At 37.3% G+C, this 22,774-nt stretch overlaps 1 protein-coding gene across 1 annotated transcript in view; it reads right to left on the reverse strand.

Annotated features, from left to right (window-relative positions):
- LOC137274322 (DCN1-like protein 4) overlaps positions 1–22,774 on the reverse strand; it is a 30,631-nt gene that overhangs the window by 1,154 nt on the left and 6,703 nt on the right. Inside the window, exons 2-9 of the mRNA XM_067807465.1 lie at positions 20,423–20,504; positions 17,279–17,427; positions 4,935–5,002; positions 4,209–4,282; positions 3,337–3,428; positions 1,430–1,538; positions 815–919; positions 337–439 (exon numbers count right to left, since the gene is read on the reverse strand). Coding sequence (XP_067663566.1) covers positions 337–439; positions 815–919; positions 1,430–1,538; positions 3,337–3,428; positions 4,209–4,282; positions 4,935–5,002; positions 17,279–17,352 — 625 coding nt within the window. The 5' untranslated portion in view covers positions 17,353–17,427; positions 20,423–20,504. The remainder of the gene's footprint in view (positions 1–336; positions 440–814; positions 920–1,429; positions 1,539–3,336; positions 3,429–4,208; positions 4,283–4,934; positions 5,003–17,278; positions 17,428–20,422; positions 20,505–22,774) is intronic.

A 22,774-nucleotide genomic window follows, 5' to 3' on the forward strand; every position in this document is an offset into this window, starting at 1 on the left:
ATTGACATAACAGGCAACATGCAACATATCCAAACCTCATAAAGTCATATGAGGTCCTTAATTAAGCTTTGTCTGCTGTGTCATGGCTTCCTCTCTGTCCTTAACAACCTAATACTGACTGCTTGAAACCTTGAATGTTTAGGTTGTGACTTAGTTTGTAACACAGATCCTGAAGCAAATATATCCAAGAAAGCCCACACAAGTCTAGAAAATGTGGCAAGTAAAATGAAGAAAGTCTCAGGGCTCATTTTCATTATATGTTTTTTTCACAATGATCTTTTGTTCTGCAAAATATGTTCACTTTAGAGACTAATTGTTAGTCTATATGTAACTCACATGCCCCATCTTCGTCATAGTTGGCGAGATCTGGAGCTATGGACCTGCTGAACTCAAGAATGTTACACCATTGGTCTTTATTTATCACTTTGTACTTGGATTGCTGAAACAAACAGCAGCACATTACTTACAGGCTAAGGTAAACATTACAACAATAAGCCTGAATGTCTCAAACCACAATCAAATGTTCACAATTAGTAAACGAGTCACTGAATGGTTATGGCAATGACTAATAATTGTTATCAACTTGCAGCTGAACTTGTAGGTGATTTACAGTGTTGTTAACCCAGTCACTGATTTAACCATTGTAAAATGTCATCTAGATACACAAGACATACATGAGTCTCCCACCCAAACTAGCCCAAACTAGATCCAGACATCGACCAGTGCTCTGTAGCCACTAAAACATGCCAAACTAGAAAATAGGGGTTAATATGTAGAACACTTGCAGAAAACTGGTCATTAATCATAATCATACCTCAAGGAACTGGTGAAAGGACCCGTACAAACACCAGTTTTTCCCGAGGAGCAGAGACAACATTGCCTTGGCTGTCTCAATGTCCATACTTCTCTGATCTTTTTCCTGCAAGACATGATCCAGGGTGATGTGTGATCCAGACTAAAGCTTTAGTTTTCCCCTACACACTGAACCTGAATATAAATGCACATCTAGGACATGCTTCTTATCACCTGGTCAAGGTTAACAAGTCCTAGAATCACTCCACAAATCTGGGGTTCAATCCTTCCATTTAAAGTTAAATGTATGCTTAAGGATTGAAACTCAACACGGGAATTGTGAGGTTGCAGATGCCATAAGACTGAACAGAAACCACCTGGGACCCAACTAGCTTCTGTATGTTATGTTCACTAGGAAAATAATGTTCCCCGATTTACTTCAAGTAATCTAAGACAAAGCTCAGATATAAATTTTACATCCTCATGAATTTACTATCAAAATCAAGTAGTGATTTACCGTGGTTATGTGCATCAAAGCAAGTACCATTTGACCTTCAGTGCTGAAAGTTCAGTTCCCAGTCATTGATTGTTTGTTTCTCATACAAGATACTTCAGTTACAACACTGAGTACACATACCCTGGCAAAGTCAAATGCAAAGCGGTAGATATTCTTGAAATGTACAGCATCATCCAGAAGAGACTTGAGGTAGTCGAGTTTCTGTTGCACCTTTTGAATACTGTCACACCTGCAGAAAAAATGTAGCTGATAAAATTCTTCAACCTACTCGTCAAATAAGCAGATTCATTTATACTTTTAATAACAGAACAAGTAAACCCTACCAAACACAAGTTAATGCTGCATGTCCCATTCCAAATATTAGTCAACAAAATAAAGATGCAACACAAAGTTTGAAAATGCTGCAAACTCACCATCTGTAAATATTTCAGGACATTATGCAAGTGTACTGTCCTACATGTCCAGAACATATACACATATTTTACAACTATCGTTTGTTCAAGTGCAAATCTATCTAGTCATCATCTTGTGTCAAATCTCGAATGGAGGTCCCTCCATCACTGACACAATGGTGACTACCTGTTTTGCACTCTATTTTCCTCACACATGCATGTACAAGATTTTGCTGATTAGTGTTCTGTGTTTAGTAAGGCTGTGACATAAACTGTATAATAGTGTAGTATGAGAGCTGCAGGACACTAAGTATTTGGAAGTGACCACAATGGTGATTGTAATCAGCAATATTCTAGTTACATCAAGGTAGCATGTAGATGTATGAGCAACGATCAGACACACTGGATTTGTGATCACCATTATGTAGAAAAATGTATCCCGAACCTCATTAAATGTATGTAACAAAAACATCAAGTCACCAAGGCATTTGTTTGACAAGTGGTGTCCCGTTGTGGCACAGTCTTTAAAACTTATATGTAAATAATATGTAAATAAGTTCTCTTAACAGTAAATTATTTACTTTTATTATTAAGTGTGTTTTTTCATAAAGATATTTCAGTATTGATATGAAATAAAGCAGGAAAATTTTCAAAGGCATATGTGGGAAGTGACATGCTAATTTCTAAAAAAACAGGAATTATAAAGAAATCTTGATTTATCAATGAAAAAAGAAGATTTTTATAAAAAAAATACTTATTTATAAGATGAAATATCTATAGTAAATAGACACTAGATTAATAGTCAAAACTTAAAAACTGTGTTACCAGAGGGTATCAACATTATCTCCAATTAAAACAGCATACCCAAATTAAATCTGATAAGGGGAGATAACTCTTGCCCAGGTTACCTCAGGATAAATGCTTGAGAGGCAAAAATATCATGATGCATCATCAGAAACAAGATAAACGGAAATAACTGTGTAACACAAATACGTGCTCCTACTGTCACATCATGTCACACTGGGTATGCGCACAAACCACAGTATCCAACCTCTTTTATAGGGGTAAAATGGTATACCATGGTATTTTGCCTTCAGTTCGGTATACCACACTGCAATTAAAAAAACACCAGTATTTTCAATTCTCTTAACATTATTTCAATCTAGTCATGACATTTTGTGCATTTAAAAAAACACACATTATGGTTATTTTGTCCCCAACGCAAGGTTTGGCTCTTGTAAATTTTCTGCATGATGATATCTATATACTTAACCAAACGTTTGCACCACAACATGTACCATACCTTGACACAGAATTACAACCGTGGCACCACTTTGTCACAGCAAGACTTACGACAGGTAATGTGGACATATTCTGACTGTAACTCACAGTCTTCAGTATTTCTGTCCGTGAAATACATTCCTTGACATATCAACGAACGTCAAGTGAGTTTAGTTCACACCCTTTTCAGCAATATTCCAGAAATATCACAGCAGAAATGGGCTTCGCACAATGTACCCATGTGGAGAATCTAACCCAAGTCTTCAGCATGATGAGTGAACACTTTAACCACTAGGCTCCCCCAACGCCCCGTACTGATGCTATGAAAAGTAATGTCATGGCTGTGTCACTCACTGTAATGATGTCATTCCCTGCAGCCATTCTTCTAAGGTAAAGAAACCCATATTCTTAGCCTGAAGTTTCCAGGCTAGAGACAGCATCACAATCTGGAAAATATATAATCTTTAATCAACTTATGTACCTTAAAATGAAAAGCCTGTGAACAAAATTGTATTTGCAAAATTTCTTTGAACACTGTCTCAAACTGCAACCATCACAATGAGTGGTGCTCAATCTGATATTTTCTTCACAATGTACTGATTTTTAATAATTTGCTCAATATTCTTGTTTTTTGTTGACAAGAAAACACCAAGGTTCCCATTTTCTAAAAAATAGTAGCTTTCAGTTTAATAGGTCACAAAAAAAACCCCCATCTGATGTTACATCACCATTTGGATGAATAGGAAAACTCACAGCGACAGCAGAAAACAAACAATTCCATATGAATCGTGACATTGAAAAAGTTGTTTTACCTTTTTGATTAATTACATGGTCCGATTATGTATCTATTAATGCCTTTGTGGAAACATAACTGTATTTATCGAGTTTAAAATGAGTTTATTAGATAAACCTTCCACTGACATTGTTGACAGCTGTAGCTGACATGTAAGGATGTGGCCTAAATTGTGACAAGACACGATTATGTTTGACAATATGCGTTCACAGGCAGAATCTGAACTTATATACATTCTAACAAGACAATTCAATACCAAATAATGCAGTTCATGTAAAATGACCACAATAAAGGGTACAGGTGAAAGTTGTTCCTGAGAGATGTTGTTTACACTGGAAAGCTTATGCCAGGACAAACAGACCACAACAGAAGCCCCCTCACATTCTCTCAGGTAAGCTCAAAACTAACAATGCATATATGTGAAGTGACCTACATTTTCTGGTTCAACACCAATGTCTTCACAGAATTTCTCCATGCCTTCCGGACCAATACTATCTTCATCTGGACCTGTTGTAAACACAAACATATTACAATGTCTCAGAAACAACATCAAATACAGATTTATCAGATTTATTTGGCAAGCAAAAATGAATGCTTTACTTGGCTACCCCACTGCCCTTCTAATCTTTGAAACTATGGCAACCTCTTATGAATGAGTGAGTGAGTGAGTGAGTTAAGTTTTACGCCGCACTCAGCCATATTCCAGCTATAATTATGGCAGCAGTCTGTAAATAATCGAGTCTGGACCAGACAATCCAGAGATCAACAACATGAGCATCAATCTGCACAACTGGGAACCGATGACATGTGTCAACCACGTCAGCGAGCCTGACCACCCGAGCCCGTTAGTTGCCTCTTACGACAAGTAGTCAGCTTTTATGGCAAGGATGGGTTGCTGAAGACCTATTCCACCCCAGGACCTTCACAGATGCAACCTCTTATCAATAGAACCTGGCATGATAAATGATTTAATGAATTGTTTTTGTTCATTTGATGCAAATTATTGTTTGCACATATCAGTTCAACACAAGAAACTGATTTTCCTATAATCTGCAGCCAAAAAGGAAAACATCCAAGTTACTTTCAGAAATCAATGAATAGTTGTACCATGCAGGAAGTAATCAATCACAGGTATGTATTGTCAGATTTGGGTTCCTACCTGTATACTCCTGAAACCAAGTGGTACATTTCTTGACATTGAAGGCACTCTCTGGCTCACGTCTTGACCTGTAACAAGAAAATACATTGAAGAGCATTCACAAAGTTATCTGTGGGACTTATTTCAATATCTTAAATATTCATGCAAACTGGTGCGTACATTGTAAGATCACAATACATTAATACATTACTAATAAGCTGTGTATTTTGGAAAATAACCATGATGGGAAGGAAACCTAGGTAAGATTCTGCATTCAATAGAGTTTCTCTACATGTTGAAATGTACAATGTAAAACATGCAATAAATGAACGGAGTAATGCTAAGGCAGTCAAATTTTGTAAATTATGTATATAATATCACTATTTTGTATGGATGAATGTTTATGATGTCATCATTTTGTGTGTACTGACCAATGTCAATACTTTTAATGTTTGTCTATGATGTCATTAAATGTGAACTTTCCTATGACACCATCATTACATGTGTGTTAATATCTAATGTCATAAAATGTGCACTTTCTTTTATGACATCATCACAACGTGTGGATCTACTTCTGAAAGTAATATTTGTCTGTGAAAAAGTTTGTGTCATCACACGCCTGGGTATATTTTAACATGCTGCAATCTAATTGGAATGAAGATAAAATGGTGGTGACAGTTGTTGACAATATCATCACTTTATGTGTATTGTCAGTAATGCTTCTGATAACTTTGATTGCTGAATCCATCACAATATCTTGTGTTGCTGGAACAATCAAGACAGTTTCCATGATTTTATCAACTTTTGATTGAACATGAACAATATTATTTTTCATCATCAGAACAGTGTTGATAACATTAAGTGATTGTTCTAAAAGTATAGTTATCAGAAACCCTGAAAAGACTATGTCATATGACAAAGGTTGGCATATTTGGTTTAGATTACAGAATGTCCTGGCAAGGTTGTGAATCTTTTTCTAAATGACTTTTCAGGTAAATCATAGTATTTCACTTTTCGACATTACCCTTTTGAGGAATTCGTTAATACAAATTTACAAGAACATTTCTATTTAATTTCATTTCAGAAAAAGTCATGTACATAACACTACAATGACATTCAAGTCCATAAACCAGTTCCTGAATATCAGTGACTTCCGTTAATTGTATAAATCCATGTACAATGATACATTGTTACCAGGCACTGTTGTTATTACAGATATGTCTGGAATACAAATAACATGTGCCACAGTAGCAATGCTTTTACAACTTAAATATAGAAACAAATGCTAAAAGAAATAACCAGATTCTTGTTTATACTCACAAGCTGGACAAATATTTAGGAATTTGCTCAGTTATTGCAATATTGCTAAATTACCAGCTGTGAACAAGCATAAATACACAAATCTTCACTATAATCAAAGCTGTAATAGAATAACAATGCATCGCAATATGAATGTCCAGATGGAGCTGGCTACATTTCACAAAGCCATCACCGCTCTATGACTGACGTAAGTATACGTTAACTTACAGGAGTTATGACAACGGCAATGTTACGATGGATTTGTGAAATGGGTCCCTGGGCCTAGATTTTTAAACTCTCTTAGTGCTAAGATAGTCATAAGTTAATGTTAATCTATGCCACTTATCTTAATGTTAAGAGAGCTTACAAAATCAGGGTCAGGTCATAAGTTGGAACTCAGTATTTACCAGTACTTTGTGAACACCACCAACGGGGTTTTAAATCTTACATCACTGATTTTTCTCTATTCAACATTTAACTTTTTTAGATTCATCATACAGATTGGTATAAAAGTTGATCGGATGGGGAAGAGTGACTGGAACAGGGCTTCGAGGTGGTGCACGTCTGCCATTTTTTTTTTTGCCAAACACGGACACATATGTGGCAGACCTAGGAACATAATCAGAGCCAACTGAGAACACAATGCACAAGTACTGATCCTGCTATAGTCTGTCTCGAAGTCCTGAACCACATTGTTACTCATTACCTAGCACTCCCAATGAAGCTTAATCCCGAATTCTAGCAAGTCTACATTTCCTGAATTTCGCATTTGACAAGGGCTCCTTTTCAGTTTAAATGTTTTCTAGTCAAGCCACTTGTTACGGATGCAGCTGTGCTGAAAAAACTGTAGAATGTTAGGTGACAGTCCTACTCATACCTCAATATAACAGCCATATGATGAAACAAGGCTTGGGGATGTAGTACCTAAACATGATAAACAATCATTTCGTATGTATTTTTGTGTTATTTTCCCTTGCAGCTTACAATGATGTCCAATATTGAGAACCACAAACAATGGGGTCATCAACCTCTTAAAGAAGAATACCAATGTAAAACTGTTTTTTGATATATGGAAAGACGCATAAAAAAATCACTTTCTGTTATCAAAATTTCACGAAAAATGTGCAAAAATCATAATAAAAACATGAAAAAGTGACCTCAGAGTTAATGAGGAGTGGTATCACGTGACATGATGTCAAATGTGACTATTGCCCTTGGCTTCCTCTTTGGTTATATCTGACAACTTGACAGTAACCATGGATTCTAAAGCTGGAAGTTAGACAGTACCAATACGAGCTGATTGTATATCATGAAGGAGAAACTTCAAGTGAAGATGAAGAAGAATCCATCGAAACTGAAGCACCAGTTTGACTCAGTTCGATTCAATTTATTTATTCCATGTTTTGGCCATGTGACCCCAAGTACAACTGATTGTGACGACACAGCCATAACATGTGACAGCAAGAACATATGCACCTCTTCATGAAAAGAAAAACATGTTTCATAAAAATCGCAACTGAAGTTATGGTTTGGGTATTTTTTGTACTGAGGACAGGTAGAAATTGACATTATTTAACTATTTTGTTTGGAGATCTGCATACCTTTCACATACAAATAATACATGTTACTCATCTTCAAGAACTCCTAGATTGCAACATACATACATAGTGCATAAAGGTTTTCATTAGTACAATGTTTTTTTTCTCTCATCCACTGTTATTACTATTGACTGTTGATTTATTGATATACATACATGAAAATTGTTTGCTTTCAGTTAATTTTCACGTTTTGTCTGTTTGATCCAGTTAACCGGACGTCGCTATCCGGACGATTTTCGGGTAAACCAAAACGTCTGGATAAACGGGGTTCCACTGTATATGTTTCTGATGACTTCCACCCAGCAAATTATTGCAATTCTCGAATATTTGCCTTTACCTGTTTTAATAGCTTCAACTTAGCAGGATGGTGACCAAACACAGTATTATAAAGACTCCTGTGGCTCTAGATCTCTATACCACCTGTTACACATCTTTCCTTGTATTTCACTTAAGAAGAAATTGAAAATTTCTGAATGACATAAAGCATTCAGAGCAAAATCGTAATAAAGAACATGTGTACGAAATTTAAGGTTTATCATCCTCATGTTTTTTCAGGACTAAATATTTTAAGCATTTTCACAAACATATAACTATGAATGAATCACACAGGGTATTGTCATTATTGAAACATTCATGACGAGGTTCAGATTCACTTGTCTGGCACTTTCTGAGGAAGAAAAATGTTGATGAGATAAGCATATGCATCTGTTTTGTCATTACATGAATTTCTGATTTATTGAAACTGTTAGAATCCAATGTAACATACATGCACACATGCATGCGTGAACCTGAATGGACCTGAATAAGCAACATAAATAACAAATTCTTTTGAATAGTGCTAACATGTTTTAACAATGTATCATCTGTACATGAAATAACACCAACCATACCCAACTGTGCCAATGTATCAATGCAGTACATAATTGGAAGCTGATTTTTAATACATACAGTGTACTACAGTGTGTCATACCACTGTCTGTATATGGTCTCTCAGGGCTGTGATGACAGTACAAACCAGTGATATATGTTCAATCTGTTCAAATCAATCTGATTGTACGCTTTATATGTGTTCCCTCCTAAGACTAAAAATTACACAAGTCTGTACTTTCTACTACATATTTGTCCAAAGAAAACTGCAGCACAGAACGAGCATATTCATAAATGTGAAGCAACTAACTAAAAGATTTTAACAATCACTCAACTATGTTTGCTGAACACTACTGCTTGATCTCTAAAAACAAATTTAACTGTGATGGTTTTAATAACTCTCACCATCTGTAAACATTAGTTTCCAGGTCATTTAGTAAGGTGAATATGGTATGACTCAGCCATCACAATATGTATCAATACATGAGTCAAGCTATGTGGCACCTATTGATAAATGTTCCAGCTCCATCAGATAAATTCCTGTCATGGTTCCTGCTAAGTGGAGCACCATGTAAACAGAGTGGAAATAGTTTGTCTACAGCCATACAGATGGCTGCTTGCTGTTGCAGAACAGTCTAATCCAGTACCTTGAAGCCACTTACCACTCAAAACATTTCCAGTGTGCGAAATCAGGTTACAAAGTGGACTAGCATACTAACAAGCTTATCAACAAGTATTTGACTAAAATATTCATCTGAAGCACTAAAACATTGGGACCAAAGCTAAAATCATGTTATAGGTCACAGACTAAATCAGATCTGGTAAGCATCAGGCAGGCATTTACTAATACATTCCAAGGATTCATCTGTTCACAAAATACCCAATTGTATAAGTGATAAAATATTCACTCCTCTCAAGGATATATTCAGCTATTACAGTCCATGTCATCAAGTTATTTTACCAATATTTATTGATAACTGATTGATATTTTTAAACATTTTCTACATAAATAGCCAACCCAATTTAAAAGCCATGATACAAAACTGAAGTGTCAATTCCTGGTTTTCTAGAAATGACTTGTTAGTCCTAAGAGTTAAGAGTAAGTTTGAACTTAAAGTCAAATAACATTTTTTATTTTAAAAGCACTGCTTGGGACTGACACACTTTAGAATTTGTACAATAATATCCAAGCATAGATGGATAAATGTAGATATCAATAATGCTTGATTGTATTTCTTGGCACTGAAATGTTGTCTAACCATCCAGCAAGTTAATCATTTGCTTTCTGATATCTAATGGCTAGGTCTGATGGTAAATGTGGTTTAGATGGATAATTTTAACTATTTATGTGGTCCCTGTGAGTTCACCTTTCGGTAATTTAAAAGTCAGTGAGTTGTCAAATTCTTGAATACTGATCGTATTTTGTATGACTAAACTGTGGAGTGAGATCAATATACTATGGGCCGATGACCTACATGTACCCTTTGCAAATAAACAAATGAGTCCTCAAATTCTTTTGTGAAGTGTAGCACATTCAGAACACCCAATATAACATTACCAACAAACATGACAGTGGAAAGGTCATCTGAACCATAGATCTGGGTTTGATACTGAAATCAACAATTACACATCTAAGTTGAAACATCATCGACCAGAAACTGGTGTATTTCAGCTTCACTGCATGGAGTTACGCATTCCCTAACAAAACATACCACATCATCTCTTGTAGGTAGAGTCACAATCTACAATCCACGGAAGCAATGCACAGCACAATCCACAGAACTACAATCCTGAGGTCTGTACCAGTGTTTACATATCTACACCATTATGCCAGTTTGAGCAAGTTGACACTTCTCTACACAGTAACACTGCACTGAGTACCACACTACATTAGTGAGAGTTATACCCTGGAGCAGGTGTTCATCCTGGACAAGGCACTGCTACATATGGCAATATCAACCTTCAGGGTATGCACCATCCACAATATGTCCTTATATCCTCCGTAGGACCATTTCACGTCTGGCTCTGGTCCACCACCTTCTGTTTCTGTTCCTCACACAGCAGGGCACCTGTTCACTGCCTGCTGTCCCTAACCTACTCCTGCTGCTGCTGTGCCTTGTGTTGGTGTGCTAGTCAAAACCTGGGCACTCTGCCCAATGCTTTAGTATGTGGAGATACCATGCATCTGAATACCATCTGTGAGCTGGTTGTGACTGCTGAACCATTAGCTAACAGACAATTACAAGCCGGGCAGCAGGCTCCAGTCACTGTACATCAAGCAGGTAGACAGGCTTTCTCAGAGAAGAAGCATGTACAGCATAGAAGAAAAGAAATGGATGCAGGCAGCAGTGTAAGTGGTGAAAGTGATACCACCACCAGCAAACCCTTATCATGGGCAAGCAGCACTACAATGATGTATATATACCAAGATGTTCCTGCTTGGATGAAACAATTTATGGTACAGTCCCACGTTTGTAATTGTGAACTTTTGGACAGTTGTTAGCTATTCACCCACCACAATGACCTTTCACTGACCCATCACTGACAATGCAGTAGGTAATTCTGGTTTCAATTCAGCTTGAACTAATAACCCTATTATTACCCACACTGACATAATGTCCACTGGGACAGCTCACACATGCTGGGAATCAACAACATTCCTTGCAAAACATTACTGTAAATTACATAGGGACTACATTCGCATGATGCTCTGGACACTTATTTATTAACTCACAAAGAGACGGCCTTCATACTTACACTATCAACTTTTCTAGCCCTTTTAATCCCTGCAGTGTACGTATGCTTTATAGTGAGGCAAAGGATGTTGGTGTTGTAATGAGGAAGAGGAAGCAGTCTCAGGCTGGGATGTAACTAGATACACATACCAGCTGTATGGGGGGAAGGAGGGATATCCAAGAGGGACATACTGGGGGTTGGGAACCAACACTTGGAACAGAATCAATGATACATTTTGAAGATCTCACATACTCACTATAGCTGAAAAGAGAAAAACCCTCTCAGATATGGATGCATGGCACTTACATATGTTTAGTATGTGCAAAGTGAGACTTACATGGCTGTATGTGGCAGCCGGGTATCATCCTACATCAGCTGACTAGTATTTACATGCACTATGTGTTGTCAGGTAGGAGCTGTTGCTAGGTCATACTGACCCAGCTTAACCCCTGGTCAGAGGTCACCTTAGGTCAAGAAACTACAACACCAGAACTGACTCTTTTGTAATAATGACTACTGGGTATATGAAAGGCAACAGGCTGGGGCTGCCAAGCTAATGGGTCATTTCACATTTTCCAAAGCATTAGCATGATAAGTCATTTTGTATTCTTCTATCTTGCTCAAAAATAATTTCCTGAAATAATGACTTTTCATGAGAACATGAGAGAAACAGCATGTACTTCGTCACTACTAATGTGCACCATCGGCTGACATTGTAGCATTCATGAAGTTGACAGCACATAACTCATAGTGGATTGTTATAGAAATACATCTGAAAGACATGCTTTGGCTAGTTAACATTCAGTGAGCAAGTTTAGTTTTATGCCACTTAACATTACGACTGCAATACATTGACAAACACATTGGACATAACAGCATAAATGTAACAACATAACACATGAACTATGTATTGCTTAGCCTGGGCTGAACAGGTCACATACAACTCACAGATCTATTATTAGGACTGGTGGGACAAGGAAAGTTTAGCCTTGACCAGTATATTCGGTAGCCACTGTCCTGACTCATCAGCACAATGACCATTCCAATATGAAAATATACCAAAGGCAACTTTAAGAAAAGTGTAAAAGCAAGCTATAAATGTCCGAACACACCTGCAGCAACACATGGGCTGAATATGTTACAATGCCCACAATCACAGCATCTTCACTGAATGTAACTTGTCAAACAAGGCACAAAATTCCATGATGCTCATTTGAATCAGCACAATACGGAAAGGCTCATTTAGGGATAAACGTAAGAAAGATACAGCCTATAATTTTAGATGTTGCTGAAGAGATCTGGTTAGATACGCTTCTTAATAACCAAGACAGGTTTGCAGATTATTTTAATATTCCATATTCATGGCACAGGACTTAGAAACAGTACCAAAATACTTCAAAGAAGAACTTGAAAGCTTCATTGTGAACATATTAATAAAGAAATAACAACAAAGTCAAGATAGTATCCATTGAAGTTCAATTCATTTCAACAGCAATAAACTGAACCCTATATTGCCTCTAGTCACTTTTGTTCGTTTCCCAAAATACATAAGACAACAAAATTTCCTAGCATGGAGATAACTATAGAATGAAACAAAGCAAAACAATTAGGGGTAAAACAGTATGCAGCGGTATTTGGTCTTTGGTTTGGTATAACATAATGGAATCCCAAAATTCTGTATTTTCGGTTTTCATACTGTCATTTAAAAAACCTTTTTATGCCTTTTCTAAAATCTTTTACTGACTTGCAAACATTGCATCTAAAGACCACAAACATGAAAAACAAAATACCAGTTTTGTCTTTTCGTAGTATGAATAGCCATATCCATGTGCAACATTATGCAGGAATCCAGACACAACTTCCATCCCAAATATGCATTATTACACAAATGAGACCAATTTGATGCAACACATTATTCTCAGCATAATTAAGTACTAGTTTCTGCAGCATTCACTCAAGGGACTGTAACTATGGAAACAGCAATTGTATATTCCCTCACTATAAAATATTCAAATAACGGGAACCTGTTCATGATTTTAACTTTTGTTATCAATATCTGTAGATGAAACACTCAAGATGTAGGAACCTTGTCACCTATAATTAGGGGTACGGTGCACAAAAACCTTGAAGCACGATTAGGACCAACTAGGATTCAAACCTACCATAGTACAGCAAATTGCTGGGCGTTGGATAACTGGGCCACCAGAGCCCATTTGAACCTTTGGAACATGCTGAAGAAATGAAAAACTCGACCAGGTTTAGGGGATTTATCATAGGCTAACAGAATTATCATATAATCAATTAGACAATAAAGGATGGGTTGACATTAATATCATATTTGAAACATCCTGTTCTTGTTTCCCCATGGGTGTCTGTGTGTATTAGTTTGGTGTATTGCACTACTGAGGCTTACAGTGAGGTCGGTTTTATTGTCACACTCAGCAATTTTCCAGCTATGTAGCAGCAGTTGTAAATAATCATGTCTGGATCAGAAATCTGGTGATCAACTGCATGTCTGCACCGATCAGTGCAATTGGGATATGATAAAATTTGTTAACAAATTTTAAATATATTTCCTTAGAGCCCTAAATACTATCTGCATCAAAGTTGTCAAAATTACAATTTCACCATCATATTATCAATATTACAACAATACTGCAACGAGAACAATTCATGTATTAATAATAAATGCTTTCGAAACACTTTCCAAAACCAGACTGTAAAACAACTACAATATCACAGAAATGAGCCTAAAACTGGCAAGTAACCATGAAAGGAAACTGTTTTAGAGGTATTTTAGAAGTTGCTGAGCTGAAGGTGACGGAACAAATTTTATGGATGATCAGCTTCTTGATTTTCACAATAGCGACATTTCGGTATGGATTCGTATACCGTTTTCATGCTTGAAAATAAAGAAGTTGATCATCCATAAAATTTGTTCCGTCACCTTCATGAAAGGAAACTTTCCATAACAATGTATCCATATATCACCAGCAACTAAAGACAGGCAACCAAACTTGGTACCACAGCGATTACCTCTGCCACCAACATGGTTCAAGAGATAACTGACAAGATTTAGCTGACGGGACAGTTTATGCCACTAAGCAAGTAAAGCAATTGCTTATTGCAGCAAATCTCCAAGTTACTGATGGCTATTTCTATTGACCACCACCACCACCACAACATCAGCAGAAAAAGGAATAAAGCCTTTCAAAAACATATTCATTCATTTGAAAGGGACAAGCAGCTAATTTCTACTTCTAAAAGTACTCAAGCAGCTACCTAAATTTTGTTTGTTCTCTCATAAAGACCTATACTGCAATAAAGCAGGTCTTCAAATGAGTCTATCAACTTCCTTCAGCACCTTGATTATGAACATGAAATGATTTCAAAAGATAGCCATTAACAGTCTGGAATATGTAACCCTTGGTTCCCATATACACACTGGCAAATCTTCACATGCTGAGAGCACAAACACAATCAAGGTAATTCACAGAATCAATCATGTCGACTTCCTAACATTTTATCTGATTAGTCTGTTTGTAAACAGCAGACCCAATCCAAATTAATTTCAGCTTAAAATAGTCCATATGTTTAGATACACAACCAGTTACATCAGCGGTTTCATTAATCAGATCCTGTGACTGATAATGAGGCAAGTATAAGGATAAAAACTAAGTGGCATTAGTGTTCCCTGAAAAAATTCAGATCTTTAACACCAAGCAGAGTGAACCTACAACGATAATGTCATTTTTTTTGTTTTAGTTCCAGAGACTTATCTCAGCATTTTCAGACAGAACTTTGGCTCAAATTCAGCAGAACTTCCCAGAATGGAATAAAGACTTCCAATTTCAGATTATCTCTGTCTCATGTTACAGCTTTGAAAGGCGTAACAATTCTTTCTGATTACAGGAAAAAAAATGGAGGAAAAGGTTTAAACACTCAGTCTTACAGTAGTACCAAATGCAAAGTAAAAATAGCTCTGAATTTCAGAAGATAAAGAGGTTTCTTTTTTTTTTTGCCCAATTTGCATCACAAGCACTTAGTTGGAATCTCATACAGATCCATGCATTACTGTCCAACCAACACTAGAATGAGGTGCACAAATGACGCGTTTGTACAAGGAGAAGGGGGAACATGCAATGAACTTGATCCACTACTTATTCGAGGGAGGAACAGGTTGAAAAAGTAGCGCACATGCAGTGATTTTTGTGATCCTTGCAGCAATCACTTTCTATGCAATGATTCTGAAGTGTGATGTTTCTGACCGTTTAATGGTAAAATGGTAAAATAACAACACTATTCAGATTCACGGGTTCAAATGACAGGTCAGCATTATTCATAAGTTCTTCCCACAGTAGAACATCTCTTTCATGCAGTGTTTATTTTCTATATGTTAATTGTCCTAAATATTGCTATACTCACTATCTTACAGCAAAGTTTTTAATAAACCAACCTTATGCAACAAATCAGGTGATTAATATTGTGAACATTATCCCAAACAAAATCATCTTAGTAACTGTGCCTGGGCCACTGATCTAATTGCTTTTCTATTATAACGTCAGGTGGGAACCGACCTATTCGCAACCAGGACTTCCACAGGGTAATCACAGAGAATAGTTGGATGGTTAGGTTATTGTTTTCAGCTACTCTCAGCACTATTCCAGCTATACAGCAGCGTAAACATTCGAGTCTGGACCAGGCAATCCAGTGATCAACATCATGATAATCGTTCTACATACTTGGAATACCATGACCTTTGCCAATCCTATCTCGTAAGTAGAATCATACAACAAGCATGAGCTCCTGAAGACCAATTCTAATGCTGATCTTTTCGTGTTCAGGCAAAACTAGAAAGGTAGTAATCACACCATTCTCTTCCCACAGTGGTTACTTGTCATATCTTCCTACATAACCTCTGTTCTAATACGACCCTTTAATGGTACAAGTGTTCAAGACTCGTGATTGGAGGCAATCAGATTTAGTAGTGCAATCAGCAACCTTGTTTCAAAAGTGATCGTTCACAAGATCTCGGTAATTTCCGGATGCATCATGAAAACTAGAACCTCTTCCCGAGCGTGATACTCAAATGTTTTTTTCTAAACAGAACTCAGTCGTGTTATATTTGTTTCTCCACATTGCCTGCATTCGTCAAGTTCAATTTAGGTCGATGTAACACGTGTTCTGATTGGACAGAAAAAAGGGAAATAAATCTGCTGCGATTTTTTGCCGCTTCGGGATTTTATGAGAACCGCAAAATATGGCTGTATTAGAACAGAGGTTCGTTGGAAAATATGACAAGTAACCTCTGTGGGAAGAGAATGTAATCACACAAGATGCAGGCTCTTTCATCAGTTGTGTGGTATACTGATTCTCCTACCCAGAGTTCCATGTGGCTGACCAGCACAGCAACTCTGACAGCACTGCAGAATGCCTCATCCCATCTCATTTAACACACTGTTTTTGTCCATTTCCTTTTGACAATACCACACATCAAGGTAAACACATGCTTTGGAACATATGTTGCTTTGTGAAAACATGTTTGTTGAAATAGGTTTCTATAGCATGAGTGATGCAGGTGTTAAAACTGCTGTGTGTTGCCATGCACGGTTGGTTCCCTTCGCTGCCTTGATCCTTCTGGTCTTCACGTAAAATCAAAGTTTTTTGTTTGTTTATCTGCTGTTTAGCAACCTGCAATATTCCAGTTAAATGGCAGAATTGTGGAGTGGACAATCCAATGATCAACAGCACAAGGTATTTCATTAGATTTTCTTCAAACATCAGTGTAAAATTTTGTTATTAACCGAAATATTGCTCAAAGCAGAACAACTCCCCCACACCAAGAAAGGAAGGAGCAGAACTTACCACATGTTGACCCGAGCTCGTTTGGCATGTGATTCTTCCACTGGAGGGGAGCGCCTTCGTCTTCGAGTCGGCATCGTACACAAGCTATCTTCACCACAGTCCTCACTCAAGGGAGGTAATCCACAGCTTGACCGACCTTCACTCAAGGTCTGTAAAGGAAAAAACATTTTACAACTAAACTTTGACTTTTGACAGGCATACGTTCAAATGGAGCAGTGTTGGATAATCGTGATCAGTAATATATAACCTACGTTCTTTGAAAGGCACTTTAGATGTTGTATGGTTGTTATCTATCCACAGAACTTGGTTTTCTTTAACATACAACCTTCCATTTTGACATGACCTGTTGTGTCAGAAACACTGTTAACTGATCCATCAGTTAAAAAGGTTATACCCACTTGACCAATATGCATTTAACAGTTTGAAACCTTGGGTATATTTTACAAGATATTGGAAAGAATTTAGTTAAAAATGATAATCAATACAAGGTAAAGATTTTTAGAGTATTAAAAACCACTCCACTGTGTCCATCTCGTAATAAACTGGACAACATTCAACACCAAGGATCAAGTATAATGCTGTTTTGAACTGCTATTACAAGATATCTGGGTTTTAGATCAACTGCAACATTGTTGCACAAGCTCACAAATCAGCTGACCCAGGTCAAATGGGGGATTACAGATCTGCAAGGGAGTAAAGTTCATGTAATGCTGTCACAGGAATCTAAAAGTCAACTCAGTGGATACATTTCATGGCTGTCATGCAAATGATAAAGCTGTATTAGTCATCATTGTGAATAATATGATATCTCAGCTTAAAAGGAAACAATTATAAAAATTTCTATAATATAAATAAAATATAAAACAAAATGCACATTGCAAACTGCATAAAATCACTCTGTGATGTCTTACAGTTTTTCCTGTGCATACCATGGATCTTTATATCTATACTACTCAAAGGAATTTTAAGAACACCTGGTGGGTATTGCATCACACAGTCTTCAAACACTGGGCAGTCTGTGCTTAAGTCTAACCTGAACATGCCTCACAGTCAGTAAGCTAAGCTTACTGGACTGAATGAAATTTTACTTTGGACTCGTGGCTTAAGTTGTAGAGTGTTCTTAAGTTATTTTGAGAATATAAATATAAACGTAGGTAAACATTACATGCCTATGATGTCTATTTTATGTATCTATTACAACTGATGGCATAGCATATTTAATATTATTTATTCTAAAAAGCTTTTATCAGAAGCCCGATGGGGGAAACTCTGATCTGATCTGACGTTTTAATACCAAGAAGACCAAGTTATCTATGTTCCCACAATGGCAAAATATCCTTCATGTATATGTCTACAAGTTATGATTATGACAAATGTTTTGGTGAGTATATAGAAAAGTGGAAGGTGAGTAATGAAAAGTTTTAAAAGTTCTGTTCCCGAAAAGATCACAACCAGAAATTTCAGTCTCAGTCAAACTTGTTGCCATGGAAATGCCAAAATATTATATTCAGATATCCAAACTACCAAAAGGCACCAGTATACCACTCGACCAAGCTATTTACTAAGTTTGGTGAAGAAATGGGAAACTGTTTTAGGCCACTGCTAATTTCAGTTGAAGTCAAATTTGTTGCCATGGAGTTGCCACACTACCAGATCTATATATGTGCCAGGTGAAGAAATACTGAACGGTTTTAGACTTCTGCTCCAGGAAAGAGCACCACCACCAAGTCAATCTTGTTGCCATGGAGTGAGTGAGTTTTACGCTGCACTCAGCAATATACCAGCTATAAGGCGGTGGTCTGTAAATAATCGAATCTGGATCAGACAATCCAGTGATCAGCAACATGAGCATCGATCTACACAATTGGGAACTGATGACATGACATTGTGTCAACCAAGTCAGCAAGGATGACCACCCGATCCCGTTAGTCGCCTCTTATGACAAGCATAGTAGCTTTTTATGGCAGGCATGGGTTGCTGAAGGTCTATTCTATTCCGGGACCTTCACGGGTCTTGTTGCCATGGAAATACCAAAAATATTTAATATAGAATTCCAAGACTACCAAAAGTCACCAGTACACCAGTAGAGCAAGCTATGTACAAAGTTTGATAAAGAAAGAGTGAACGGTTTTAGACTTCTGCTCTGGAAAAGAGCACTACCACTAATTTAAGTCTAAGTCAAACTTGTTGTCATGGAAATGCCAAAAACATTTTATTTGGAATTCCAAAACTACCAAAAGACACCAATACACCACCAGACCAATCTATGAGTCAAGTCTGGTGAAGAAAGAGTGAACGGGTTAGAGTTCTGCTCCAGAAAAGAGCACTACCACCAATTTCCGTCGAAGTCAAACATGTTGCCATGGAAAAGCTAAATATATTTTATTCAGAAATCCAAAACTACCAAAAGGCATCAGTATACCACCAGTCCAATCTATGTACCAAGTTTTGTAAAGAAATAATGCACAGTTTTAGAGTTCTGCTTTTGTTAAAGTGCACCACCACCAATTTCAGGCGAAGTCAAACTTGTTGCCATGGAAACGCAAAACAGTATTTTATCTAGGTCTACCTATGTGCCATGGTTGATGAAAAAACATTGAAAGGTTTTAGAGTTCTGCTCTAGAAAAGTATTCTACCATCAATTTCAGTCTACGTCAAACTTGTTGCCATGGAAACACACACAAAATACTTTATTAAAAAATCTAGAGCTACCAAAAGGCACCAGTACACCACTAGGTGTATCTATGTGCCAAGTTTGGTGAAGAAACACTGAACGGTTTGAAAGTTATCCTCCGGGAAAGACAAAAGTGCACGGACAGACACACACATGGACTGAGTGTATATTAATACCCCCTGCAATGCGTTTTGTAGGGGGTATTAAAATGCACTCCGTCCACGTGTCTGCCCGTCCATGCCTCCGTCCCTCAACATGATGTGATAAATACTGATAAAGCGTGATAACATTGGTCTGGAAATAATCAAATCTTGACTGACAATCCACTGATTTAATATAAATCAGTTGGGATGTAATGACATACAGCAACCAAGTCAGCAATCCTGACCTTCCAATCCTTTACGACAAGAATGAAAAGCAACACTAGCGCAGATGTTCATGGATTGAAGAAAGATATGAATTCAACTGACCAATGTGTTGAAAGTATCATACAGGGACTTGTTCTCTCCTCCTTGCTCCAGTGTGCCAGTCGCATGCACTACAGCAGCATACCTGAAACATGAACCAACCTTTATCATCATCATCATCATCATCATCATCATCATCATCATCACCACCACATGCCCAGTTCCAGTCCAAAAAGTACTGCCCACTAGTGCTCTACAATTTACAAACAACTTGAGAATGAAAAGTTAGACACTGTATGTTTTTTCTTAAGAAGGTGTTGCTTTGTTTTAGATTTGAAAATCTTCAGGTTGTTAACTGTCTTTATCCAGCCTCATGTAAGTGTAGATTGGTTCACATGACACTGATATAATACCATGTACACTTGTCACAAACCGAGAGCAGGGAATACAAAAGTCATATTATCCCGCCACGCCTTGGTGACCATACGGGGGGAGAAAAGCATGCATTGACAATCCTTTAGTAAAGTGCGCAGCATTGAGGTCAATCGATCAGCTGGTGTCAACATGGCAGCAAGGAAACATGAACCGTGGCATCTCACATAAATAAAACAAGTCGATTTAATCCGTATTGTTTTCTTTTGATTTAGCAAAAACATTAAGCTAGATAAATGCGTTTTATCAGTCCCAAGTAAAGTTGTATCCCGAAAGCCGGAGGCAAGGGAAATACAAAATTACGAAGAACTGATAAAACCCTGTATTTCCCTCGACATGATGTGATAACTTATATTAACACTGATGATGTAACAACCGACAGGAAAACAAAAAAGTATTGATGCATCAATAGTATGTGTGACTATCGATAGTTTAGTAACTGACTTCTGTCAGCACAAAACACAGGAAGCATTAGATTTGTTCACTTCACTTCACATTTTGAGCTATCCACTCTTGTTACCTCTTAAACTAACTTGATCTTGGTTTCAAATTTCTTGTCAGTAATTAAAAGGGACTGAAACTGTAGTCTGTTTGCAATGATATTAAACGTACCACTGAATAATGCACATTAAATGAAACATACAAGTTGGGTTTGTCTAAGTTAATGCACTTACCGCACATGCACAGTATAAGTAAACATAGCCTCAGTACTTTTCGTTACACTTCACTACTGAGTCTAACAAAACCTAGGAGGTTGTGTCAGGTAACCTTTGAGTGACATATGACTGTCGAATCAAACACGAGAGGGCCGAATGGATTTAACCAATCAGGCAACAGCTACTGTTTAGGGTTTCATGTGACTTTAAAAATTCGCTAGTCACCGACACTGATCCTTCAATAAATGAAAATCCACATAAAACACGGATTCCTGACGTGCAGTACATATGCTTAGGGCTTTCTGATGACATGGTTACCATTAGCTAATATTTCCGCAAGCTGACATCCTTGAATATTGACAAAAATGATATTTTCAGCGACTGTTTAATCACTGTTGACACTGATAGTTCTGTAGTGTACATTACCCGGTAGCAATCGTATGGATAATAGCATTTGGAATCGTTAAGGTACAAACCTTTCCAAGGTAAAATTTCAAAAGGTAGGAGCAGATGTCCACTTTCACAATTTGGTAAGCTGTGTTCTGATTGGTCAATCTCAAAGGTTACCTGATGTGACCTCCTACCACAGTGTCTATTTTAGGATGCGTGATTCACGCTAATAATGATCAAATCGGGGCTCATAAAAACAACAGAGCGTGAACTGTCGCGCATAGTAATTTGCTCCCTAACTACCTTTCAAAGAAACATACGCAAAAAGCATTATATTGACAAAGAATGACTTTTTAAATCGGAGTCGGCCACAGGGTCAAGTTCAAGTGACAACATGTAAATATAACAGAGTAACCTCCCTTGGATAAAACCACTATCGGCACTGGGGAAACGAAATTCCATTCATATCAGTATGAAAATAGATATCATTTTTCGACAAAGTTATGATTTGATTAATTAATTAATTGACTACGTTTGACTATGAACTCTAAACATAGTGCCTGTGTACAGCACTTGCAAAACACAGTTTCGTCGATCTTTTTTAGAACATCAGTTCGTTTTAGCTTTGTTATCGAAATCAGACAATATTATCACTTGAAGTTGCAGGCGACAAATGAATACGAAATTCTTATTTACAACGGTTTGTGGTAATTTGGCGTGAATAATGCCATGCAAAAGAGTGAAAATAACTGACTTTTGTTGCACCAGATACCACTGAGAAAGCAACAGTGTCCGCCATGTCTCCCCAGACCGATATGTCTGTTAAGGAGACAAGTGAATCGAAAGGAGAGCAAAACTCAAGAGACTGACCCCGGTCCCTCCGACTCTAAAAAAACCCAAACCAAGTGTTTTTCAGAAAAAAATGGTTGCAAGAATG

This window comes from Haliotis asinina, chromosome 2 (assembly GCF_037392515.1).
Source record: "Haliotis asinina isolate JCU_RB_2024 chromosome 2, JCU_Hal_asi_v2, whole genome shotgun sequence".
Lineage (NCBI taxonomy): Eukaryota > Metazoa > Mollusca > Gastropoda > Lepetellida > Haliotidae > Haliotis > Haliotis asinina.